The sequence below is a fragment of the Ischnura elegans genome, chromosome 6 (assembly GCF_921293095.1).
Source record: "Ischnura elegans chromosome 6, ioIscEleg1.1, whole genome shotgun sequence".
Lineage (NCBI taxonomy): Eukaryota > Metazoa > Arthropoda > Insecta > Odonata > Coenagrionidae > Ischnura > Ischnura elegans.
The window spans coordinates 102329728-102354784 of record NC_060251.1 but is presented as its reverse complement, the minus strand read 5'-3'; the positions used below and the strand labels follow the sequence as shown (position 1 = coordinate 102354784).

The following is a 25057-nucleotide window of genomic DNA, read 5'->3' as shown; positions in this document are numbered from 1 at the left end:
AGTACTAAATAAGTGATCTGGGAGCCTCCCTTTCCTTCCAGCAATGCATTCTTCAATTCACTGTAAGGCCTACGCCCTTTCAATCTATCTAAAATCCTATTCGAATCCTTCCTCTCCCTCGTTTCCCTAACATTCTACCCTCTAACACCATTTTCAACATCCCCTCCCCGCTAAGTACTCCTCCCTTCCATACCCTCTGTCTCCTCCGTAATTTATCTAAAAGCTGCCTCTCCTTGCCAACCATATCTAGCACTTCGTCGTTCCTTTTCCTCGCTGTCCATTTCGCCTTTTCCATTCTTGAATTCCGAATTTAAAAAAATCACATATAACCCCTTCATTTCTTTATAAAGCTAATAGTAACTACTATTAGCATATGGATGTAACTAGTACATAGATGTGGATTCCATACATCCTAATTCCACTCTCTGGAATTTCCAGAGCATAGGCTAGCTCCGTGGATAGGCATTCACTCGATCAGCATACGCATTAACGCACTTACACCCACGCACAGTGGAAATCATGCACTACCACCCCCGCATCGCACGTGTAAACACTCTGACCCCATTCCTTCATCCCCCACCCCCTTCACAAACACGCGTATATAAAGAGAAAGAAGACGAATCATCCCCCGCAGCCATCCGGGCCGCAATAACTCCCACCCCTCTTCGCAACCCGGTCCGGGAGCCGCCCCGCACCACTCCGACCCACCCACCCCCAACTACATGCACAGATCATCATCATCCGTCCAGTCAGACCACCTTTCTTTCTTTGCGCGAGATGAGACCCTTATAACCGACTCCTCGCTCATACGAGCCGTCAGGAATGGGAGGGGAGGTCGCGGGCGTTTTAAACGTTTGGAAGGCGATACCCCCCCCCCTGCTCTTTTTTTAAGACTCCTTTAAAAACTTCCGACACAATTAGGACACTCATCTGTCTGGGCGATCATCTTTTTCATCTTCCTCGCTGCGTGGACGAGACTTACGGAGTCCATCAATGAAGAACGGGGGGAGAAGTGGCACTACTTCCCTCTCAATTCAGGCGCCTATTACTCTTCCGCAAATTCCTCAGTCTGCGTGTGCCGAAAGCCCAGCGCATGACTTTATTACCGGTAATAATCAATAGGTTAAGAGGACGCCTCACTCCAGTCAGACCGATATTTTATCCGTGACTTATTATTCTTCATTATCAGCTTTCGGCACCATCTTCAAATATTCATAATATATAAAGAACACCTTATGAACATTTGCCTGTGTTGCCAATTTGAACTATTTTCATCAATATTTCCGCGGGAATGACATTTTTCATTTGACCATGGAGAAAAGTGGAAGAAGGTCTACTCAATAATCATCGTAGTAAGTCAACAATCGTGAGATTGGTTTAAAATCGAAATCTTCGCAAACATTTTTATTCCTTTTCAATTCACACGTACCGTTCCTTCGTTGATTGGATAAGAACATAATATTCATTTGCAAAATAAATGACGGTGACTTCTAACGTTGAATAAAATTAGTTTTGTCGCTCATGTCCATAGATTAAATATCACACTCAAAATTAGCCAATTAAGATCCACAAGTTGCCAACCTAGAGCAATCGAAAGGTGAAATAAATCTTGGATGGTCACTACTTGAGTACATTTCTATCTTTTTTACAACTCCCAAAGGTCAAAACTTAATCTAATTCCAAAATTTGATAAAATAAAATTGTGAATATCACTTTCGAAAACCTATAAATACTTATATTTCTCATAAACAAATAAAATAAAACTAAGCGAGAATAGTAACAATCATCTTGCGAAAGGGTTGTCAATGCATTAGAATTGAGTTAACTCCATGGTACTTAAATAAACTCGTAAACATTTCTAAGGTAGCGGCAAATTAAGTACGATTATATATAGCTCCAAGTATTAAGCAGAGATTAATGTAATTCGGCCGATTTCAGGTAGAATTTTCCATGAGATCATATTTTTTACGATCGCTGTTTTTATGATACCAGGAAATGTTGATTCGCACAACTATAAGACAGGCGACAGATTAATAAATGCGTTTCTCACGGAGAAACTGAGTCCATAAGAGCCTTCCCTTGGCTGAGAAACCCGCTTTAGCGATGAATCATGACTAACCAGCGACATTACGCAGCTATAAAAAATACAAAGCATCAAAAAATTAAACCTTATCCGAGAACTTAGTGAGAAAAATTTTTACCGAGTGAGGTAATCAATACAGGCCCGGACATGAGTAACTATCGTACGAGAGACTCTCTGATTTGCAAATTAAGTTCTTCACCTTCCAAGCGAAATTGCTCATCTAGGAAAGGAAAATAACAGAGAGAAATAGATACTACAAAAAAGTGAGCAAGTATACACCTAGTAGGAATAATAATTCCTTTAGAATAAGTAGAGATATCTAGCTCTACAGGGAACATATGTAAGGATGCTGTTTACGAAAACATCCAAGCCAAGTAATTTTAAAATATCCTTCAAATATCCTCATCCGGTGGGATTACGTTTGAATTTATACATGCAATTAGGCTATGTAATCATAACATCAAAATTGAATGCCATACCTACATTGAAAATTAAGTGAGGCCGATCTTCGAGCAAGAAAATTCAAACCGAAACCTGAAGGAGAAGAAGACAGAAGGAGAAGCGTATAAGTTCTCGAAGACACAGAAATTATCAAAACGTGAACGAATGCTTAGAAATATACGAGAACGAAAAACACCTCCAAATAAGAATTGTAAAGCACTGTAAGATAGCTCAAAAATAAAATGAGGGGATTTTTAAATTTTTGACAAGTAATCTATCGTTCCATGTAGTATTAATTCATTAAATCACATTTTTATCTCAATTCCATCGTGATATTGAGGCCAAATATTCGAACAAATTTATTCGAAAGTAAATTTAAGCAATGCGAAAGTAATTTCGACAAAACTTCTCTTCAGGTAGCGCGAGGACAGAGAATCGAGGAAGGGGACGAGCGGTACCAGGATACGAGTTGTGCAGTGAAAGTGAGCGATTTAGGTGTTCTAATGTGAATGTGCACTAGATTATTACTCTGGTCAGTGTAACAATTCTTTTTGACGACGTGAAGAAACAATGAGAGTCGCGTCACAATGGACAACCATTCTTATTTACGACGCGACGCGAAACAAACAAAAATGGGATTATTGTAATAATAATAGTGGCGTTCGGTTGTACGCGTGGTCGCTCCCGATGTGCCGCCGTAAGTAATAATTAATTGCATTCATGATATGATTGTTTATTGATTTGTGAAGTAAGGTACGTGTCGTCGCTCCCGATTTTCTTCGTGAGTACTTTTCCCGACAAGTGTGTTTGTAAAGTATGTGATTTGTTGAATATAAAAGTGAATGTCACGTTAGGGATATCTTCGTCTTTCATTGTACTCAGATTGCTCGGACGCTGCATCGACAGAAATAAATAAGTGAGCATTGTATGCATGACATTGTAAAAGACTCAGGACAAAGCTGCCGCCCCACACAAGGTGCGCAAGGAGGGTATGAGCACGGTATGTATTAGGTTTGGCAAAGGCCGGCCAATATAATGTATATATTTTTAATATGAGGTCATACAATCAGCTTTTTTTCCCAAAACGAGGACCACGTAGGAATGGAGGAAGAAACCTAGATTCCGGTGTTACGTCAGGGGGGAGCGGCTCTCAGAGGAGAATGTACAAAATGGCGACTTGGTTGACGGATTCTCCGCCGAATATAAAACTCGTTTCGGGGCAACAACCCCTTTTACATCACCACCCAAGTGGGTCGATATATACCAAGTAGTGTTGCGCCGTCACCGTGTTTCTCTGAATCCATATCCGGACACTACAAACAGCTTGTCGATCGGGGGGTGTCTGCTCAACGAAAGCCTTCTTAGAGCACCGGCTCATGGCGAGGAAGGGGGCCCAAAATAAAAGATGAGCGCATGACCAGGGAAGAGAGGAACACGTATAATAAGAACCCCTGTCATCAATTAAGAGACGTTGAAATGGGACGACATATCTCCAGTCTTCTTCATCTTACGTTTGTGGTCCTGTGAGTCATCATCCACACACAAAAAAATTAATTCAATTTGAGGAGTAAATAAGCCGCAGCACATGAAAAAAATGGAGTTGAATTAAAGAGAATTAAAAGCTAGAAAGGGAGAGGAGAAAGGTTTTAAGGCTCCAGTTTGGTGGAAATGAATGTTAGCTATGGTGATAGCAAAAAAATTAATGAGGTACTTTTGCTGGAAACGTCCCACAATCACATCATTTGTCGAATATATGACAGCTTAGGCAAACTTTTCATTATTTGAGGTATTCAGCCATCATGTCGAACAAAAATGCGGAATGTTTACATAAATTTAATGGCAGGATTGCCCTGCAAACACAGGGGAGTTTTTATCCCTTAATTCCTTCCTTGGAATTCTAATTTGTCAACAACAGGTTCACAAAAAATTTCCGCAAACTCCGACAGTGGTGAGTCGCACGCTTGAAGATAACTGTTAATTTTTTAACGTCACTTTAGAAATGTACGGCAGGATTTCATTAAAAATAAGATAAAATTAAATTAGGATGGGCATTAAAATAGGATTTCAGTAAAAGAGGAATTTTATGCCAGCTTCCCTCAATCAAAAACATATTAAAATACAGAAACAAATGACCGCATACACTAGATTTTATACCTAATTTTACCCCTAAAATCATAACTGCCTAAAATCACTTTCTTCCTTATAAGCAAACCTATCAGGATAGAAAACTAATTTTCAGTCAACCATATAAAACACTTCCCCCTGAGTAATGTCTGCATTCTGAGCAATAATATTAACTGTAGGAAATTTTTTAACTATATTTACTAAGTAAAAACCAGAAATAATCGCCGATACTTGGATTTAACTAGAGACATAAGTGCTATGGAACACATATCTACGGGTATTGAGCAAGGCTTTGGAGTCTCTACGTGAATGAGATGCCAGGTGAAGGTTCTTGAGAAGGTAGTGTGGGTTTAATTCCATTGTTGGATGTCCTAAGCTCGTGAAATAACCGCAGTGAGATGGTCCATCCTCGACTGGAAGACGACGACGTTTCTGAGAAAATAAATAATGGAGCGGGGGGGAAAACAAACACCGATAAGAACAAGAGGTGATACGTGAAAGGCGGAGAGGACGAGCTGGGAACGAGGCAGAGTACAAGATTGAGAGACGGTAGCTAGAGATGGAAGGGCATGGGAGAGGGTGCCCGAATGTCTCCAAGCCGAGATTCGGAAGGCCAAACATGTTTGCGCATCAAACTCTCACCGCCATGCTAACGATGCAGTACACGTTTGCCCCGAAAATCAGTAGCAGTACGGCCCATGGTGTATTTGGCCAACCACGAACACTGATTTTTTTGCTGTAATAAATTTTAAGTAGGTAGAAGCTATCCCATTTCATTTTAATATTTTTGTAGACCCTTCTTTATGGCAAGAATGGGAAATAATTTGCATTAGCCAAAAAAACTGGCCATAAGAAAATATTACTTCCGGGTAAGAAAAATTATATCCCCTAACTCCTTCCACTATTTCATTGAATCTCGCAAAACCAACGCACAAAGATGGAATCTATCACGAAAAAAAAAGATATAGGAATACAATGAAGAAGGAACGAACGGGTATTTGATTGAGGTCAATCGAAGAGTGGTTTCTCTGTCAAAACAACAACCAACAGTTTTCTCCATCGGGGGCCATTTTTCGGCGATATTATCATAATTTGTGATATATCAGAATTTAAGATACGAAATAGCCCATACCGATTACACCGATAATGGTGCACATAATGTCTCCCAGGCAGAAAATAAAATTAATTGATAGAAATAACATTAAGAGGCGAGGCGACCGGAAATAGTCTTTGATATCAGACGTGGAAACATTTACTCAACACTTCCAAATTTCTATTAAGGGTAATCTACTGTTTCTCATTGGTCATAGCTTTTAATCGTCTTCTAAAATAAAATAAGTTATTAATCACTCCAAAAATCAAAAGAATATCCCGACGGAGAATTATCGATCATTCAGACTCGGCGTTGATTTCCGTAGGATTTTGTGAGGCCCGTACGAGAACGAAAGAATTTATTAAAATTATATCAAAGCCATCAATAAAGTACAATTTTTCATCAATGCTCATCATTTTTAATCATCAACTGAAGAAGAATAAAAGCAAGGATTAATTATTATTTCCGAATTTAGAATTCTCAATCATTAAGATGTACCACCATGACAAATGTGTAATCAAATGCATAAGTTGCCTTTTACTCAAGCAACATCTTTATATCGCTAAAAAGGTGAGCAAAACATACTTTGTAACCTCATTCTACGGTGCACGCTACATTAAACCTTAACTGCCCATGAAAACGACGGACGTCGTATCGACGCAAGAAAAGCTGCGACTCGACTGTGACAGTCCAATGCACTTAGCTGCAACGAGAGCGATGTGAACGTGCTGTACTCAACGAGAAGGCCTTGATTGAACCTTGAAAACTCATCGGAGCCCACAGAAATTCTTCCATCGGCACAATACAGCTCGGCAGACTTCGCTGCGGAGGGAGAGGATTTAACGGAGTGACGAGAAACTCTCAGGCATCAACACTGCCGTACAGAAAGGGAAAAGAAACGTTGCTGGGGATCTCTGCGGGCCCTTTTTTTCTCTTGCTGCCAAGGTAAGCGAACAGTTTTCTCAGGAGAGCGACAAAACTGGGCGATGTAAGACATGGAATGAGCAATCGCTTCGAGACCGTCTTAGTCTGTTTAGAAAATGGAAGAGATGTCTGGAAGCGAAAAAGAGAGAGAGAGAGAGTGGGTTAGTTAATGCGGGAAGCGAAGGAATAGAACAATAAAGTTGGGGCTACAGGTGAGTTTAAGGAGGACAAGGGAGCGATGAGATGAAAAAAGAGAATGAAAAAAATGAGAAGGTGGAGAGAATGAACGGGAAAAGGTGGTGACAAAAGAAGAGCGAAAGTGGTCACGATGGCAACGAAGCGGAAAGTGCGTCCAATCGGAGGGAAGGGTTTTGAAAGGGTTGAGGGACGAACGGGGGAAAGGACCTGGAGGAAAAAAAAAAACAAAAACACGATAACTCAGGGCCAAATTTCGGTTTTTAGCAACTACACCAACCAGAACACCAGTCGGTGGCAGCGTCTACAGTCTCGGTGGAAGCCTTGTGGACCGGATCCTGAAAACCTCTTCCCCAAATATACGAGTCTATTACCTAAGAATTCACTTAGACCTGAACTTAAGATTTCCGCAGAAAATTAGTATTCTAATAATTGTGATAATATTTTTCTGTAAAAATAAATATATTGCAGCATTATTATTCTAGAATTCAAGGCCAAAGTCAGCCGTTGCGAGGGGCATTATTTCAATACGCTGAAGGTCGCAAGGTCGCAACCCAAATTATATTGTTATGTAAAGCATCGCGAGCTAGGAATATGCCTAGCACAAAAGTAGATGTGAACAAACTTTAGAAGTTGAAGTAGTGCAACTATTTTGGCAACACAATGTAGGAATACATACACAGAAGTAATGGAATCAGAATGAGAATTGCGTTAGACAAGGAGGCATACATATAGAGGAAAGAGCTGATGAGAGGATTATTACACAAGGGTTTATAGAAGAGGTTAGAATAGAACCTCATCTTGAGTGTAGCCTATTGCAGAGAAAGGAAGATAATAACTGAAAGAGTTCGAAGAGATACGGGGATTGGAGAAGACGAAGTGAGCTGAGAGAAAGAGGAGCGATGAAGTGCTAGATGTGGTGGGGGAAGAGTCACATTCATATATATCTGCATATCTTTATTCTATTCAAATAGGGCACATTTCTGCGGGGTTCAGTTGAATAGGGTGGACTGAAGACGAATTTTCCGAACATATCGAAGTGGTTCAATATATTCCGTACGGCCCTGGCTTCACCCAAGGAAAATGAAAACAAATTATTGTTTTTTTAAATTTTCTTTTTATAAACTTATCGCCACAATGCGAGCACTTATTCTCGTATTATCTGTATATTTGTATTCCATAATTTCATTTTCTAATCTCGTTTAATTTACAGGAAACTGATTGTTTGAGGCGTAACTTGGTGAAAGCGATTCATAATTAAATTAAAAAAAGAATAACTTTGTGCTTTCACATAAATATTTATTCACGACCATGGTTTCAACGTTAGGTGAGCCTGATGATGACGTCTAACGTTGAAACCATGGTCGTGAATAAATATTAATGTGAAAGCACAAAGTTCTTCTTTTTTTAATTTACTGGAAACTATTTTTTGGCATTCCCACTCTTATTCATTACCATTGTCACCACCCGCACAGGGTCTGAAGACAAAACTGACTGCTATACCAACCCGATCTCCGAGACAAGCCGGGGTGATTCGAACGTTTCAATTGGTAGAATAATATCTCAGCACGTCAGCCTAGTCTTGAGACCGATTCATTCGATTCATCGTAAGATCGGTCTAAAGGCCGTATCACACGGGGCATATCATTGCGCAGGTTGGTACTGAAATTATTTTTTGAAATTGCGAGAATGCGAGCTCAGAATTAGAGCGGGGGCTATTTCACCATCCCGCATCCATGCATACATGCGTTCTACCAATTCACCGCTTTACACGAAGCAATTTTGACTGCGCCTTCGTGCATGCGTTATATTGCGCAATGACATGCACCTTGTAAAACGGTCTTTAAAAAGTCCCATTACCCTCACCAGGGGCGCAGCTAGGAATTAAGGCTAGGGGGGATTTTAGAAGCAACTAATACTGGGGTGTAGGGGGTGTGGAATACCCAATAGGGTAAGCGGGATATGCAGGGGGCCCTCCCCCAGAAATTTTTTAAGATAAATGGTTGAAAATGGTGAGTTTTACGGCTTTTTGAGGGGTATTTCATCAGTTTTTACAGTATTTCTTAAGTAATATCAACCCAATTAAGTAAAACGCATAAAAAAATTTTAAATTTCTGGGCTCTGGGGGGGGTTTTATCCCCTAAACCCCCCTCGCTGCGTCACTGACCCCCACGCAAGGCTAGGCTACTAACAGACCCATTTCACGCAAGCGAAGACGAATCCGAGCGTTAACACTGAACGGGGACGTAAGTGCAAGAACGGGCGACGGTCAAAAGACGGTGGGACTGCATGCGTCAGGGTGCAGTCGTAAAGCATCCATTTCCCTTTGGCCAAACCCGTCCGGGCCAATAAACGGAACGGGGAAAAAAAGAGAGGAAAAAAAAGACAACCGAAATACACGAAGCGATAAACTGCACGCAGCGTATACTTCGCACCTGAGCCGAATGCTCCCGATTTTTACAGCCCCATCCGTTCGACGCAAGGATAGGAGAAAAAATAATAATGGCAAGTCGATGCGGTAAAGCCGTATCCCCTGGGTGGGCGACGCGGCTACGAAGTGAGGTCTTTTGACGCACTGCCCTGGCCGTGACCTAAAGAATCGGTGGCCGTGAAAATCAAAAAAGACTCATTTCGGCTCTCCTTGGGACGAGCTGGGAGGAGTTGGGTGGGAGAAAAAATATATACGGTACCTCCCCACATGTCCGCAAGCCAGCCCTTCTCCGACCAGCGCTCTCCGATGGAGTAAACCCACCTGAATCGACCGTGTTGGGCCAATGCTCTGAGCATACTCATTTTATTTATTTATTTATTTAACATCAAAAATAGCACTAAGGCCTTTACACTGGGCCGCACAAAATAAAATAAATAATAAATATGTATATTTGATAGAAACAAGTATAAAAATAATCTCATGGATAACAGTGATACTGGTGGCGGGTGATATGACTCGACTGTGTTACGTATATTCCGATTTTTGGGCATTCAAAAATTCATATAATTAAATTGCGTAGAAAGATTCAGTTCAGTTATCTAAATGAGTCTATTCTGTCAGGAATGAGGCGAAATTTCATGACTAGCTACGAAAATGGTAGTTTAACCCAAGCCCGTTGGCGGAAACAAAATTCGGATTTAGGATAAATCGAAAGATTATTACTCCTGGAGTACGTTTTTCACGCTTTTAGATTTTTAAATGACGATATGTATTTTTCGCGATTAAATGAAGAGTGAAAAATTTCAAGCGCGCGAAAACGCTACGCGTAAGTATGAATGATGGGAAAAAGTCCGTGCGACGCATTTATGGTTCCCCCTCCCGCCTTGTGAGGTGACCTTGATCGAGGCTCTGAGCGCTGATAGGACGCAGGATGCTAGCGGGTAGCTGAGTACCTTGCTGGCTGGTAGCGCTTGGCTTAAAAAAGGTTTATTAATACCTTATCAAACGAAGAAAACGTTCCGACCTTAGCCATTTTTTATAGGTGATTATTAAGACATGTTTCCCTGAGCTCTGTGCCTCATGGATGCATTGGTAACCTCAGACGATGTATAACTCATATCCTCTCGTGTAGAAACTAGGTCCCTGTGACGTCACGTGGAGTGGAATCGCATGGGCGCCAATCTGGTCTTTTTCAAATGAGGTTAAAATTGACCCTTGCCATTCGTCTAAACCGGTATTTCAAAAACCAAATAATTTGTGTATTATGAATACACTAATGGTGGGTAACGAATCGCAATCAATGCCTTTCGTTTTCTTTGATGAAGGAAACTACCCTATTATCACACTTCTTTGTAATAGCATAAATAAATATTTCTTTGATGACTCTTGTAAAAATTATAAATATTATTAGCATTTCATTCAGACCACGAACAAGCTTTCGGGGCCTGCTGGTAACATTTTCAGATGCGGACCTATGCAGAGCTACGTGGGACGCATATACCTGTATTTAAATGAGAAACTTCTACGAATAAGCAATGAATGTGTAGCATTTAATCATATACAATAGCGTTTGGACCAACATTGCTCAATGTATCAAAATAATGAATGCTTAAAGTTTTTCGGGCCTCAAAATTGTTTCGAGAACCAAACAATTCACAAGAAACTAATATCATGGAATAACAAGCGATAATCGTGATGTATTTAATCACTTCCCAAAATCCACATTTAATATCGAACCCTTGTCATTTGTCCCTTGGAAATTGATTGCTTCTACCAGCATTGACAAAAGCTGCCTATTCTGACCATCGGATTCGTAATTAACCTGAACACCCAGCTATAAATCTCCATGTGAAGTCCAATCTGAGTCATTTTCCCGAAGAAAGGTTTTATAATCAGACATATTTCTCATGAATACGTCGTTTGCTGGCGCCAGATCACCTTTCACCCCCTCTTTAATTTTCTAGGTAATGGGTATCATACTCCCTCACATGACCTTGCTCCCCGACTGCCAGTCTAAAATGGCAAAACGCTTTCTAATTCTTTTTCTGCGAACGAGAATAAGCTGAATTGTACCCCAAAAGGCCCAAGACTCAATGCACTGTCTCCTAAATTAAAGAGGCAATACTATCGATGAAGCATTTTCAGAAAACACGAATGATATCAAACCGAAAAGATTGAGAACAATGGAGGGAATATGCAATGTAAATATTTGATTTCTCTACAAATGAAATAGTTCTGTCACAAATTTATTTATGGAGAAAAAAGAATTTAGGAACGACGCAGCCGAAAAAACGTTAAAAGCAATTGGTCAATATAATCATAAAAAACGAATATCAACAATGACAAGCTAATGAGGAATTATGGAGATACGTATCAATAAGGAAACTGAGAATGGAGATGAATTAAAACAACAGGGATTCCTTTGTATAGGCCGAGTTACACGACATGTTAACATGCAGAAGTTAATATGTGAATGCATGAACGATTGTGGTGGACTAAAGTGGAGTACACAGGATTACATGAAAAAATAGAGCTGGTTTTACTTTAATTTAATGCATTAATACAAGTTGGGAGGTTATAGAGTATATTTTCGCGTTTATTCTAGCGTTCGTGCATTTATGCATAAACTTATTCGTGTAACCACGCATTTTAGAAATTGTTCGAGACTTAGATCCCGAACTAAAATCGATGAAAGGAAAACTCGATCGTGAACAATTTCAGTCGCAACACCTCGTCAAAGATTAGTAACGGCGAGAAAAGAATGAGATTAATGGCTACCAGGCAAGAAAGGTGTGAAAACGAAGAAATACGATGGCATTAAAGAGGATATCCGATGGAGACATTAAATGGAGCGAGATTTTTCAAAAAACAAATGCGAAGATAAATATCCAATAAAGTGAAATGAACAATCTGATTTTCCAACCGAAGCGCTGTAAGTCGCCTTTCCGGAAATTGGACACGTGTTCATTATGTAACTACCATGAAGCCATTAATAGCATTTCAGAGAGTCAGGTCTGGATAGTTCGCACAGAAATCATCTTCACTGTTTCCCCTTTTGAAAGTGGAAAATTATGGAGCTAGATGGATGCAGCTGCAGCCGCTGACTGAGACTAATGAAGACCTTGCTCCGGGCACCACTTGCAAGCTAGATAGGTTAGAAAAAAACCACATTCATACACACACGCACCAAAGGTTCCGAAGCTCTCGGTAAAATTTTCAGAAAAAATCACCAACAACCGAAGCGGTCGTATATCGTTGTCTCGCGCCCACCTTTTGACTTTTACTGGACTCTCGAAGAAAAACGACGACCATCTTCCGAATTTTCCAAGTTTACCACCGATGAAATGGGAATTTTAGAGTGTTCACCATGGCAATTTTCGACTCAATTTTTTCTCACCTATTCCATACGTAAAACTACCATCCAAAAAGGACCACATAAAATTGTCAATTTCCTGCCCACTTCGGCCGAAAAAGTGTTCCTATGTTAACAGCATCCCCTTACCTCAAAACAAGATGGAAAAAAAATAAATCTCCAAGGTACGAGGAATTTAGTGTAGATGGAAGATTATAGGAAAGTCAAAAGCACCACAAATGTGATCATAGATATTCTGCATTTTACTTCATCGTCAGCTGCACAATTGACTACGCGCTGCTATGAGGAGAAAGACTAAACATTACCGCAAACATGCTGCGAGGTCTAGCCCATTCACAATGTAATTGGACCTCGCAACAAATTTAACTTTAAGTATATTCCAAACTTTAGTAGTTAATTTTTTGACATGCAAATGGGTACATTCGACTAAGTTGAGTTTTCAAATATTCATTTTAATCCATATAATTAGAGAATTCGTCGCAAAGTTTGGAAATACGACTGTTTTAATTTATTTCTCACCGGTAGTTGCAGTGCACTAAATTGATGAATGATTATCCATAGTGCACTGACTAACTCCTCTCACAATGTCCCTTAACCAGTGACGTGCGGTCTGAGAGACCGCTGGGTTTTTTAAATTATGAATATTTTCAAAATAACCATTTTTAAAAGTCTATAATTCTCGTTAGCTTCATATTTTGTATTATAAGGATAGTTTTAACACTCATGGAATTAAACGTCCTTATTATTCATTTCTGTAAATTTGCAACTGAATTCTATTAGCGGTCTACGAACCCGTCACTAAATTGGAAAAATCAATAAATGTAATCCTTAAACGTAATAAATTTATATATTGACGTATTAGTTCACTCAAAAGAGACCAATCCAAATTGGAGAATCAATCATCAAAGGTTGCAGACTTTCTTTCATCGTTAATGTAAGTTTTCTTTGTCTCAAACAGCTCAAAACCTAAGGTAAATCATATCTTGGTCACATATGCTCAAGATTCCTTTCATACTTTCATTTTAAACACTCCAACTTTTCAACTTTTGTTATAATTATTATTGCTTTGTTCTCATATGGGCTAACTATGGAATTTGATTTAATATTTACAGAAGTGGCAACGCTTCATTCAGCAAAGCAGCGCAGTGTATGTATCAGTCAACAGATACTGTTTAGCAGGGCGCACAAAGGAAGGCTTGGCCTCACAGTCTAATGGCTCCACGATCGTCCTATCTCTATTTTCATGGCCCGGAGAAGAAGGTGCCAGGTGAAACCATCTAGCGGTAGATTATAAAAGCGCAGTATTATTGAGAAGACGATCGCATGGGGTGCAAAAAGATACGACTCTGAGATAGCGGCTTAGATGATGCGCCTCTCTCAAAAAGGTGAACGGTCTAGGGCTGGCAGGGCTATCGTTTATCTGTGAAATTCTAGGATAGGATCATTTTATGTCTTCGTCAGGGATACCTGCGGCGGGAAAATCCCTTTCACGTTCCATTGTCCAAACATCCCAGAGGAGCGAGCGCCTCGTCTTCGGTTCGAGAAAGATGTATCTCGGCTCAAGTGAGAGTCAAATTCTCGCCTTCCATAGTCGTTCCGTTGCCCGCGTGACTATCCTCGTAATTTCTGTTATTCGATGCTTGAAAGGCGTGCACGCTCATAAAAAGGTTTCCAGAAAAAAAAAACAAAGATTTCACGCTCCAATATGACCATGAAGTGGTGGTGTTCATCCGAGCATATTCATACTAACGCGAAAGAATCGCCTCCATAGATTCCACGAAAATCGGCAGAATAACAGCCATCAAATGACGGGAAAAAACTAAAGATTTGGAGACAGTTTCACTGTTGGGTGAAACGATTCATCACGCAATTAATATGCGGGAAAAGTAACATAGAAAACTATGTTTTAATAAAAATATCGGAGCATCTATGAAACTGCGAAATTGTGGCATTAAAAATGGAATTTTACGGCCAAAAAAGACCCAGACATCTAAGAAACTGCATCATCTTCACTTCTGCTGTCATTGAAACTCGGGTAGGAACATAAATGTTTCCTCCAAATTTTGGAAATGCAAATTCCATTTCTTCTGTCTTATAACTCCCATTACGACTCATTATCGTCGTCACCTTTCAATGACAAAAATTCTGAGTATTTATCTCCTACAACAGAAAACTGAAATCTTATGGTCTAGACGAAGATGTCATTTCCTGGATTAGAGAATTTTTGAGCGACCGCGTCCAAAGAGTAGTATTAGACGGTGCAGTCTCCAATGAGGTTAGAGTGACTTCTGGCGTTCCTCAGGGTAGTGTCATTGGCCCACTCCTATTCCTTCTTTATATAAACGACATTGGCGAAGTAGTGCAGAGTAAGTTACGATTATTTGCAGACAACGCTGTAGTTTACAGAGAAATTCGTTCCAGCAAAGATATAGATGAACTAACGAATGACCTTGCTGCTATCCAAGCTTGGTGCGATGCTTGGCAGTTAGAATTAAATTTGGAAAAATGCGTCGTAATGAATTTCTGGAAGAAGAATAACTCCCTACAGCGTAACTATGTCATTCGGGGCACGCAGTTAAAGGCAGTTGAATCTGTGAAATATCTAGGGGTTAGACTCAATAATGATCTATCGTGGAATAAACATATTCGAGAAATAACCGGTCAAGCTAATCGTAAAATGGGTTTTGTTAAAAGAATATTAGGAAAGTGCGACGACAAAGTGAGAGAAATTAGCTACTTTTCCCTCGTTAGACCACATTTGGAATACGCTGCCAGTGTTTGGGACCCTCATGAAAAAGGCTTAATAACAGAGTTAGAACGCGTGCAAAGAAGAGCTGCCAGGTATGTGAAAGGTCGTTACGATAGTCTTGTTGGTGTAACTGACCTCTTACATAAACTCGGATGGGAATCTCTGTCGGACCGTAGATTGAAAAATAGACTAAACCTTTTAGATAAATTCAAGAGCAGTGTCTTTTCTGACGAAGTTAACCATATCTTGCGGACGCCAACGTACTACGGAAGATCAGATCATATAAATAAAATAAGAGAGATAGATTGCAGAACAGACAGATTCCGAATGTCATTTTTTCCACGATCAATAAGAGATTATAACGGCAGCAATAGAACGCGTAAATAGATTGCATGACTTGTAGTGTAGCCTACTAACCTATGTAAAACTTACTGCATGTTTCTGAAGTTCTATTCTATATTCTATTTCTAACAGCATATAGTAGTATAGTTTGTTATTATACGGGACGTTTCTTGGACGGTGTGGTGTGCATGTGGGAGTCCAAATGCATGCTGCATGCTGGTGATTGATCACCCCCTGCCAAACACCCTAGAGGTGGCTCGCAGGGTAATTTGTAGATGTAGATGAGAGTAAATAGTTTGATTACGAGCATTGGTGACATTGCGATAAAATAACGAAAGCAACTCACTCTACGATAATTACGATAGAATAGTCCATTTTTAATATTCGCTCCGAATTTGCGGTTGTAATTCCTTGCGCCAAATTTTGAAATGCTTGATTACATAAATACCTATCTATTGGCGCAAATCTTGTTCTCGGAGGCGTTTTCATAAAAATTAAACAAATTTTCACTTAAATCTTAACGTCCAAGTATGCATATGAAGAGCTACAGATGTTGGCAAATGTAAAAACCATTTGTATTTCCCATTTTTGACCAATCACATGCTGAGTAAACCCTGAAATTGTTGAGTCCATTACACAGAATAAGCTACCAAAAGGTGATGAGTAAACATCTACAGAAATAAACTTGCTCACAACATGGAATAAGCGAACATGTATTTATCTGTTTCGCAATTTATCCTCACCCACTTTGAAGAAGCCAAAACAATAGACTAACTTTTTATCTTCAAGAGCCATTGTAAATAAATAGCTATTATGATAAAGAGATCTCAATTTTTATACGACCAAGTCAGGTTTCTATCTTTCATAAATTGCCTTTAACACCCCGTTATTAGCCAAGCACGAGTAGATCGAATCCCTTGGCCTTGGCTTAGGGTAACTAGATAGCTAAGGGCTTTCACTTAATCATTCAATGCTGATGGACCTCATGCTACCCTTTCTAAACTTTTTAATGATCCCGGGTTTCGTAGAGGGATCTAATAGCTTCAAGAGGATTGGATAGTCAGACACCTTTTCCCACGAAAATGCGAACCCCTGCTGTTTTCTGGAAACCATTTCACGGAAACTCGGGAAGCTGCTGACGCAAGCATGACAGGTATCAGGGACAAGACAAAAGGCCGCTAGCTGAACGCGTTGGAGTCGGGTTTCCTATCTATTTCTCTCGGCGGTGAAAGGTCCCTTCTGATTGGCCAGGAGGGAAAGAGAATGCACCGGAAAGAAATGCCCTTCCCTCGTTTTTCCCACTGCGGTTTCCTGCATCCCTTGACTCGCAAGGAAACGATTGGAACTACTTACCCTATGGAGACGTTTTTCTCTGACCTGATTGCAAGTAATTACAAATGCCAAATCGAATTTTTCTTGGTACAGTAGCTAGGGTATCCAACAAATCTTGGCAAAAAGAACACGCGATCTGGAACACGACAAAATTCACTGGAATACACTTGATTTTTTAGAGCTGAGAACGAAACGTAATATTGCGTGAATTCAAATATGTACCTACTTACTCACTCGCTCAGTGATTCAGACGGATGGATGGCTTATATAGGTGCGGATAGAAATCACCCCATTGTAAGCTACGGGGGTGTGAATATCATGCATTCAGGGTCGGGTATCCAGTTCCTTTCCTCGGACCACCTCGCACTTTGAGGATTTGATTTGAGGTGTACAAAGGCTTCAATCGGGATACGATTTCGGGGCCCTCTGGTCAGTGTCAAGGCTCCTACAACTCCTCTAAACACGTACAAAGTACGTGCATAAGAACCAAATGAAAGTTTAAAATTATGGAATGGAAAGTGTTATTCTATACATACACTGAGAAAATAATTTTAGCAACATGTGAGTTAACGGACCATAACGTATTACGCTATTTTCTTGCAATTTTCAGGCGACATATTTTATACTTCGTTGACATTTTTTTTGCATCTTAAATTAGACATTTTGCCCAGGGCATTTTTTATACTTGGGACACAAATTTCAATTATGGTAGACCTTAAAATTTCAAGGTGATAACGCAAGTTTTAAACTAGCTATGCGTCTCCGAAAAAGGCAAAAATACGTCGTGGTCTAGGGAGCGCGAAGCGCCTTTCAACTCCTCATCTTGTGCCTCACATCTTAATTAAAATTTTCCTTAACTCCTCCATCAACGAACGAGCATCCCGACACCCAGTCGCATCACAAAAATTAGTACATAATCCTCTCACAACTTATTCTCATCAAGGAGCCAATGTTTCTTCAATTTAAATAACTCGTAATGAAAATGAAAAAGCAGGAGCAATTTCCACAATTTTACATTTATTAATACGACCGGTTTCGCTTTTCAGCATCATCAGGTACAAAAATATCAAGTGCGCTGTTTGTACCTGATGATGCTGAAAAGCGAAACCGGTCGTATTAATAAATGTAAAATTGTGGAAATTGCTCCTGCTTTTTCATTTTCATTATGTCACGTTTCCACTCCATCTCGCCTGAAACCTAGACTATATTAAATAACTCGGGTTGAAAGCTTTTCTTACCCATATTCAATGAAATAAAATGCATGCATATACCTTTTGAAGTCTGAATGTCTGAGAAATCAAGAAAAATTCAACCTGACGAATAATGATGCGGCAAGGGATTTATTTAAATAATATTTAAAATATTCTACCTATTTATGTAGATTTCGATGGAGTACTCAATAAGCGTTCTGGGAGCCTCCTTTCTATAATTCACAATAGGGCCTACTCTCTTTCATTCTATCTAAAAAATTCCAATTCTCTTCCTTCCTCTCTCTCTCGTCCACCCCACATTATACTGTCTAACACTGTTTTCAACGTCCACTCTCTGCTACAGGGGCGCAGCGAAGAATTAAGCCTAGGGGGGGTTTTAGGCGCAACTAATACTTCGGGGTGTGGGGGTATTGCGTACCCGCCAGGGTAAGCAGGAGTTGCGGGGGCCCTCCCCCAGAAAATTTTTAAGGATCATGGTTCAAAATGGCGAGTTTTACGGCTTTCTGAGTCTTTTATTTGATTAAATCTAGTACTATTCTCTCGCTGCGCCACTGCTCTGCTATGTTCTCGTTCCATCCATGCTTTCTGTCTCCGCAGTATCTCAGCCAGAAACATTTATGTATTTCCTATAAAAATATTAATTATTTTAATTCTATCAAATGAACTCAATATAACACGTCATTTAACTTCAGTGTAGACGGAGGATAAAATGTTTTCAAAGCGCATCATGGATGGAATTTTCGAGCACTTCCTCCGCGCGCCATCTCTTGATCCACTAAGAGAGTATACACAGGTGCAAGCTCAGCGCTTCTGCACGCGATGCATTCAAACCAAGGAGAAGGAAACTTCTTTCCTGCGCGAGTTATTCCCATGCCGAGAGCTCCTCCATACATTTGGGATAAAAACGCGACCGTAGTAATTGCAAGCTTTGGTTATAGCTTCAAAACTGGTAGAGGTTACAAAATCACTGAAGCTAGGTTCGTAGCACATTTGAAGTCACCATAAAATCGATTTGCACGCATGTAAGCTAAGACATCATCCCTTGAATGATTTTTAACTTGCTAATTTTCGACACTTATAGTAATGGCAACTTGTGCAAAGAACATTTCAATGACTGAGTAAGACTTTCCCATTCTTATTCATTAGTTAGCTATAGTGACCATTTTTGCTATTTTTTCAAATGGCTGTAACTTCATGAAAAATTAGCATAGAAAATTAAAAGTTTCCAATTTTTAAGTTCCCTTGTAACTACGGTTATCATTTTTCATAATGCCATTAGCGACCGAAAATTTCCAGAAAGGGATACAGTTAGCATTGAGCAATATGGGTGTAAGAATATGGGAATGTTACGTTTTTCCTACCTCTCATGGCAGGTAATCTGCCAATACCGTTATGCTTACTCTTATTTTTTAAGGTGACACCATGAAGACAACTCAAGTACGTATTGGCAAAAGTGCTTATAATAGACGTGAAAGAGTACTAATTCCTCGATTGTATTCGAAATACGATCGCTGATTTGAGAAATAGTTCACCAAAATATTAGAAAATTGGTGATCAATTCTACCTGCCACTGCAGAACTAAACAGGTAATACACGGAAAAATGACCATCAAGAACCTCGAAAAGTGATCCTGATTCATTTCGTTTTCGGGTGAAGGGATTTAACTGGCAATGTCGAAGTATTCTAAAGCATAAAATCTCTAAATCATTGACTAATAATGGTACATTTAACCCTGAAATGAATGCATTTAACAGCATAAAAATCCATTGACGTAACAAATTCTCACAGTCCCAGGGCCAAAATAAAATTCATTGGTCACTTGATTCCTATGAGCCTAACTGAGGACGCTGATGCATGACGTTGTCTAAATCACATTGCTTGGTGAACCCGGAATTTCACTCTTCCACGAGAGACAAAACATAAAAACTTGAGAACATATACCACTGAAAACAATCCCTGGATTTTGCGCAGCTAAGAATCTTTGAATGAATTCGATTAATGAAATGAATAAATTATCTAAAACCGGAAACTCTCGCATTCAGTGAGGCTTTCGTCAACCAAAGGAAACCGGTGAGGCTTTCGTAAGCCGTATTTTACCAAAGGTTTGCAAAATTATCGTTTATCAAGCAGCCACGGATTCTCCACAGTTTGCAGCACCATTGAACGCTAAAAAATCTATGATAGGCATATTGGCTGAGAAATACAACTACGACAATTCTTTCCGATCCAATGCATTTCATTCATAATTACTCCTCACCTTATTCCTCAAAGGTTTTGGGTCGCGATCAAAAGCAATACGTTTAATTTCACAACCAATCATTGTATCGGAGTGAAAGGAAAATTTAAGAGAAGATTTACTACACAATTAGGAGTGTGCCTGGTTTAGTTCAGAATGGATAGAAGGTCAGGAAAAATTATCACCAATGTCATTTTATGAACATAAAGATTGTTGCCTGAATTCACTCACTAAGTAAATGCAACCTCAAGTTTGCTTGGATAGGTCAGGGTGGAGCTCATCCAGGCGAGAGATTTCACACGTTCAGGGTAGGGTGGGGCTTCTTATCCCTGGACCATTAGAGACTCCAATGATTATATTAGGGGTGTTCGAATACCCTTAAATAGATAGCCAAAGGCTCTACCAGCAGTGATACTACCATTGGATTTATTTTATCTCCGAATTTTAACTTTTTTCATTCCCATACCACCGAGCACGGCACATATGGAGCATTCCACATCGGAGTGTTCAACAAATTTAACAATTACAAGTGTACAAAGAACCACGACCTGAATAGGGGCAACCTACCCATTCGGGACTCGAACCCGCGACCTCTTGTTTGGCTGACGAGAACTTTACCCCACCGCCACCGGGGCCGGCAAATTTCCGCTCAATTGTACTTTCATAATTTACTCACTCATTCATTGTCATTCTCATTACGGGGTAATTGTAAGGAGTAAGTCTTCGAGAAACCGCATGATTACAATCAATCACAACTGCAAAATCGAATTTTAATCTGTACGGTATCTAAGGTAGCCAACTTATCTTGGACGAAATTCACAAGAAAACACGTGAGTACTTTTTTAGAGCTGAGAACGAAACTTAATTTTGCATGAATTAATATACGAACCTACACACACATTCCGTGATTCAGGCCGAGGGTTGGCTTGCATAGGTGAGGGTAGAGCTCACCCCAGACTAAGCCCTTCACTCATTCATTTTATATTCTCATTACTGGGTAATTGCAACAAGTAAGTCTTCGAGAAACCGTAAGAGATTTCGCGATAAAATCTTTCTCATTAATACGACCTATAAAACAAGACGACGCTTGTGCATTAAGACTGACGGCAGCGAAAGCGAGTGGGGTGCGACTGAGTACCTCACTAGCCGCAAGATCCGCCGGTCTCGCAGCATCCCGAAAGAAATGCTGGCTCCGCCTACCGCGTTGCCAATATCATCTGTTCCCCGCACGAGCGAAAACTTGCCGCCGTAACGGCGCCTCCTCCAGCCGGTGCAGCCGAGGAGTCAAGGCACTGCGGCAGGACGACCGCAGGCCGCCTCCGCGCCGGTTGGCACAGAAATAAACGCATCGGGTTAAAAATGCTAGACTAAATACTAGGGATGAGTCGATACCAAATGTCGATCTTCGATTCCACCCATTCTCGGGCACGGAATCGAGAATCGATCGCCTATAGTCGATTCCGATTCCATCGAATCCAGGAAGACAAATAGTTTGAAAGTAGACTATAAACTCGTGGCATGAGGGCCGCCGTCCATTTGAGCAATTGTGCACGATACAATATTAAGTTTAAAATTTATATACGAAACAGTAAAGGTTTTATTATTTTATTGAAGTTGAGGATATATTAATAAAACATTAATTCGCTATTTTTAATAAATATACTATTTGGGTAAATTAATTGTCTGTTATTTTATCCATTCAGTTCTTAAATTTAATGACAGCAGTGCCACTGACAAATCAACATCCCACCAGTTAGCATGAATTAGAATCGATTGAATCGGAATCGAGAAGCGATTTTGATGAATCGGAATTGGAATCGAAAGAAAGTGGAATCGGCTCATCCCTACTAAATACCAAAGGAAAGTGCCACACAACCTAAAGCTGTATTCATAAAATTTTCCCATATCGCGGGAATCCAAAGCTCACTGTAAACAGAACCCATTTCGCAGTTATTCCCTCTGAAGATTAGGCCAGAGGAACGGATTTGATGTTTACTTAAAGCATGAATCCTTACACTGCTTATTATTCTCCATTGAATTTCCCAATGCATGCTAAATTTAAGACGTCTCAGGAAAATATAGCACGGATGAAATTCTATCCATTGCCTCTCTGAGACCAGAATTCGAGAAAACATTCGACTACCCACAAATGGAAATTCGAATGTGTAAAATCAGTCGCTGAATGGGCAAATTCCGAATATTAATTATCACTCAAAAAACCTAATATTCGCAGATGATTGCAAAAAAAAGTTAAAATATAAGTTCAGGCTTGATTGGGTGGATATCCATTTGCATTGGCCACGAAAATTACTTCTCGAGACACGTTAAACTATTTTTAATACAGTCCTAGGCTTACATTGATAGTCATTACTAAGAATAAAAAATACTATTTTTTGATGACAGTCCACTAGCCAGAACCTGAGACAGGCATACTAAAAAGATGTGGAATATCACAGGTTTCATTTCTTCGTCCTATTTTAGAGTTGAAGTAATATTGAAATAATAACCAGCATTTTTTCAAATCATTGTTGGCTTATTTGTTTGTTTCAATATTGTTTTTTAGCGGTTGCAAAACGAAGCGAAGTTCGATGTTTCTTAAAACGCTCCATGACAGAGTAAATCCCGAAATAAAAAAAGTCGAAAAAATCTTTCATAAAAATAAGCGAACTCCTGCCGGTTAGAAAAAGAATAGCGCTAGGGAAATAGACCCCAATGCATGCAGAAGTGAAAGGAAAATCGGTACTCACCTGATTTGCCGACTCTGCTGCTCCCCATGACGACCACGCGGATGCGGTTGTAGTTGGTCATGGTGCTGGAAGTCCAACTAGTCTTCACCGGATGGCAAAACACAGAATCAAAAAAATAACCCTTAGTGGCACTGCTTTTGTTCTATCACTTTTCAAACGAAACCTCCGTAATCACTGTGACCTATGTTCAATTTTTGTGAAAAAAAATACCATCCGTAGGGGTTAGGGGAGGAAATAGAGAAGAAAATATGACAATAATATTCGCTTCCCTTAGAGAAAAAAAAATTCTCGCTTGTTATCGCACAGTACTATTGTTTTGCAAAGAGAAAAAACAATGATTGTTTCCTCAATGCTGGATGTTCGTTGGAATCAAATTATCCGCTACCATCTCGACGAGAAGTCAACTGAATAAAATGCATGAACCAGGGGATCTTTTCACTCTCTTTCGCCCGTAACATCAAACGCGAGAGACATGAGCCCTAGCAGAGCGAGCGACTCAACCCTTCCGTTCTCTGAAGGCGGCGCCGATACCACACACGTCCACTTTGATTGTGAGCGCAAGAGCAACTGAGGCATCACCCGCCGTGAGGGGGCCGGCAGCTTAGTGCCAAGCGGGAGGCGCTGCGATCGCCCTCTCAACAGTAGACGCTCCAAATTCAAAGTGGACGTTTGAGAGGGCAGCTCATGAGACCACGGTTCTAATCCACGGGGAATCGATCTGAGCTAATTTACGGCGGTGAGTTTATTGTGTAGGTCTTCCAACTATCCCCATCATGATCGGTGTCAACATAAAGGCGAAAGATGAAGTAAAGTATTTGTGTGTTACAACAAATTTGAACCTAATTCACTAACTCTTTGTTAACCTTGTGGTATTCCATTATAAGTTTTTCCTGGATATACACAATTACTTATACCACTTTTTTTATATAAGAGCGCGACCCTGGTTTCAATGAACAATCATCATCATCAGGCGCTAATTATTATCATATATATTGCTCTCATATAAAAAAGTGGTAAAAGTAATTGTGTATATTCACGAAAAACTATAATTTGAACCTATCAAAGGGAACACTCAGGAAAAGGCGTCAGGAGTGATTATCCTTGGATAAAAAATTACCACGTTTCGATTTCCCGATGAAATAGCGGTCATGAGAGAGTCAGAAAAGTATTTGAAGAAGGTTCTGGTAAAAATGAGTAGATATTGGCTTAAAATAAGCACAAGCTTAGCTGACAGGAGAATTTAGAAGAGAGCTGCGTCATACCAATCTCCAGATTTTTAACCAATCCAACGGTGATGGTGAAATCACATTCTGGACTTTACCATAGACATGCGAATACCACAATTTAAGTTCACATTTCTATCCCTCCTCTAGCCCCTTCCCCCTCCCGCCATCCCGGTGCCAACAAGCATTTCGAAGATATATTTATTCGGGGATTCGGAAGGTTTCACCCGAGCTTTGAGCCCTAGACCACTCGAGTCTACCGCTCAACCCACTAAGACAGGGGTCTCCAAACTTTTCGAGGAATGGACCAAATTCCCACATTTATGCGGGCCGAAGGAATAAAAACTAAATAAAAAACAAATCGGTGCCAGTAATTTAATTTCCTAAAATATTAGAGTATAAGGACGGAAAAATTGAATAAATATCAGTCGGAAAAAATTAATAGGTTCCTGCCTTCAGCTTCATGCAACCAAATAAGTATGACGAATGATACTGCCGTTTTGACTTCAAAATTTCATTAAAATCAAGTTTCCTGGAGTTTATTACCTAAACT

General features: G+C 40.0%; 1 protein-coding gene across 1 annotated transcript in view; it reads right to left on the bottom strand.

The window, feature by feature from the left end:
- LOC124161433 overlaps window positions 1-23831 on the bottom strand; it is a 481813-nt gene extending 457982 nt beyond the window's left edge. The window contains exon 1 of the mRNA XM_046537751.1: window positions 23282-23831. Within this exon, the coding sequence (XP_046393707.1) occupies window positions 23282-23342 (61 nt within the window). The 5' untranslated portion in view covers window positions 23343-23831. The remainder of the gene's footprint in view (window positions 1-23281) is intronic.
- Window positions 23832-25057: the final 1226 nt, after the last annotated feature.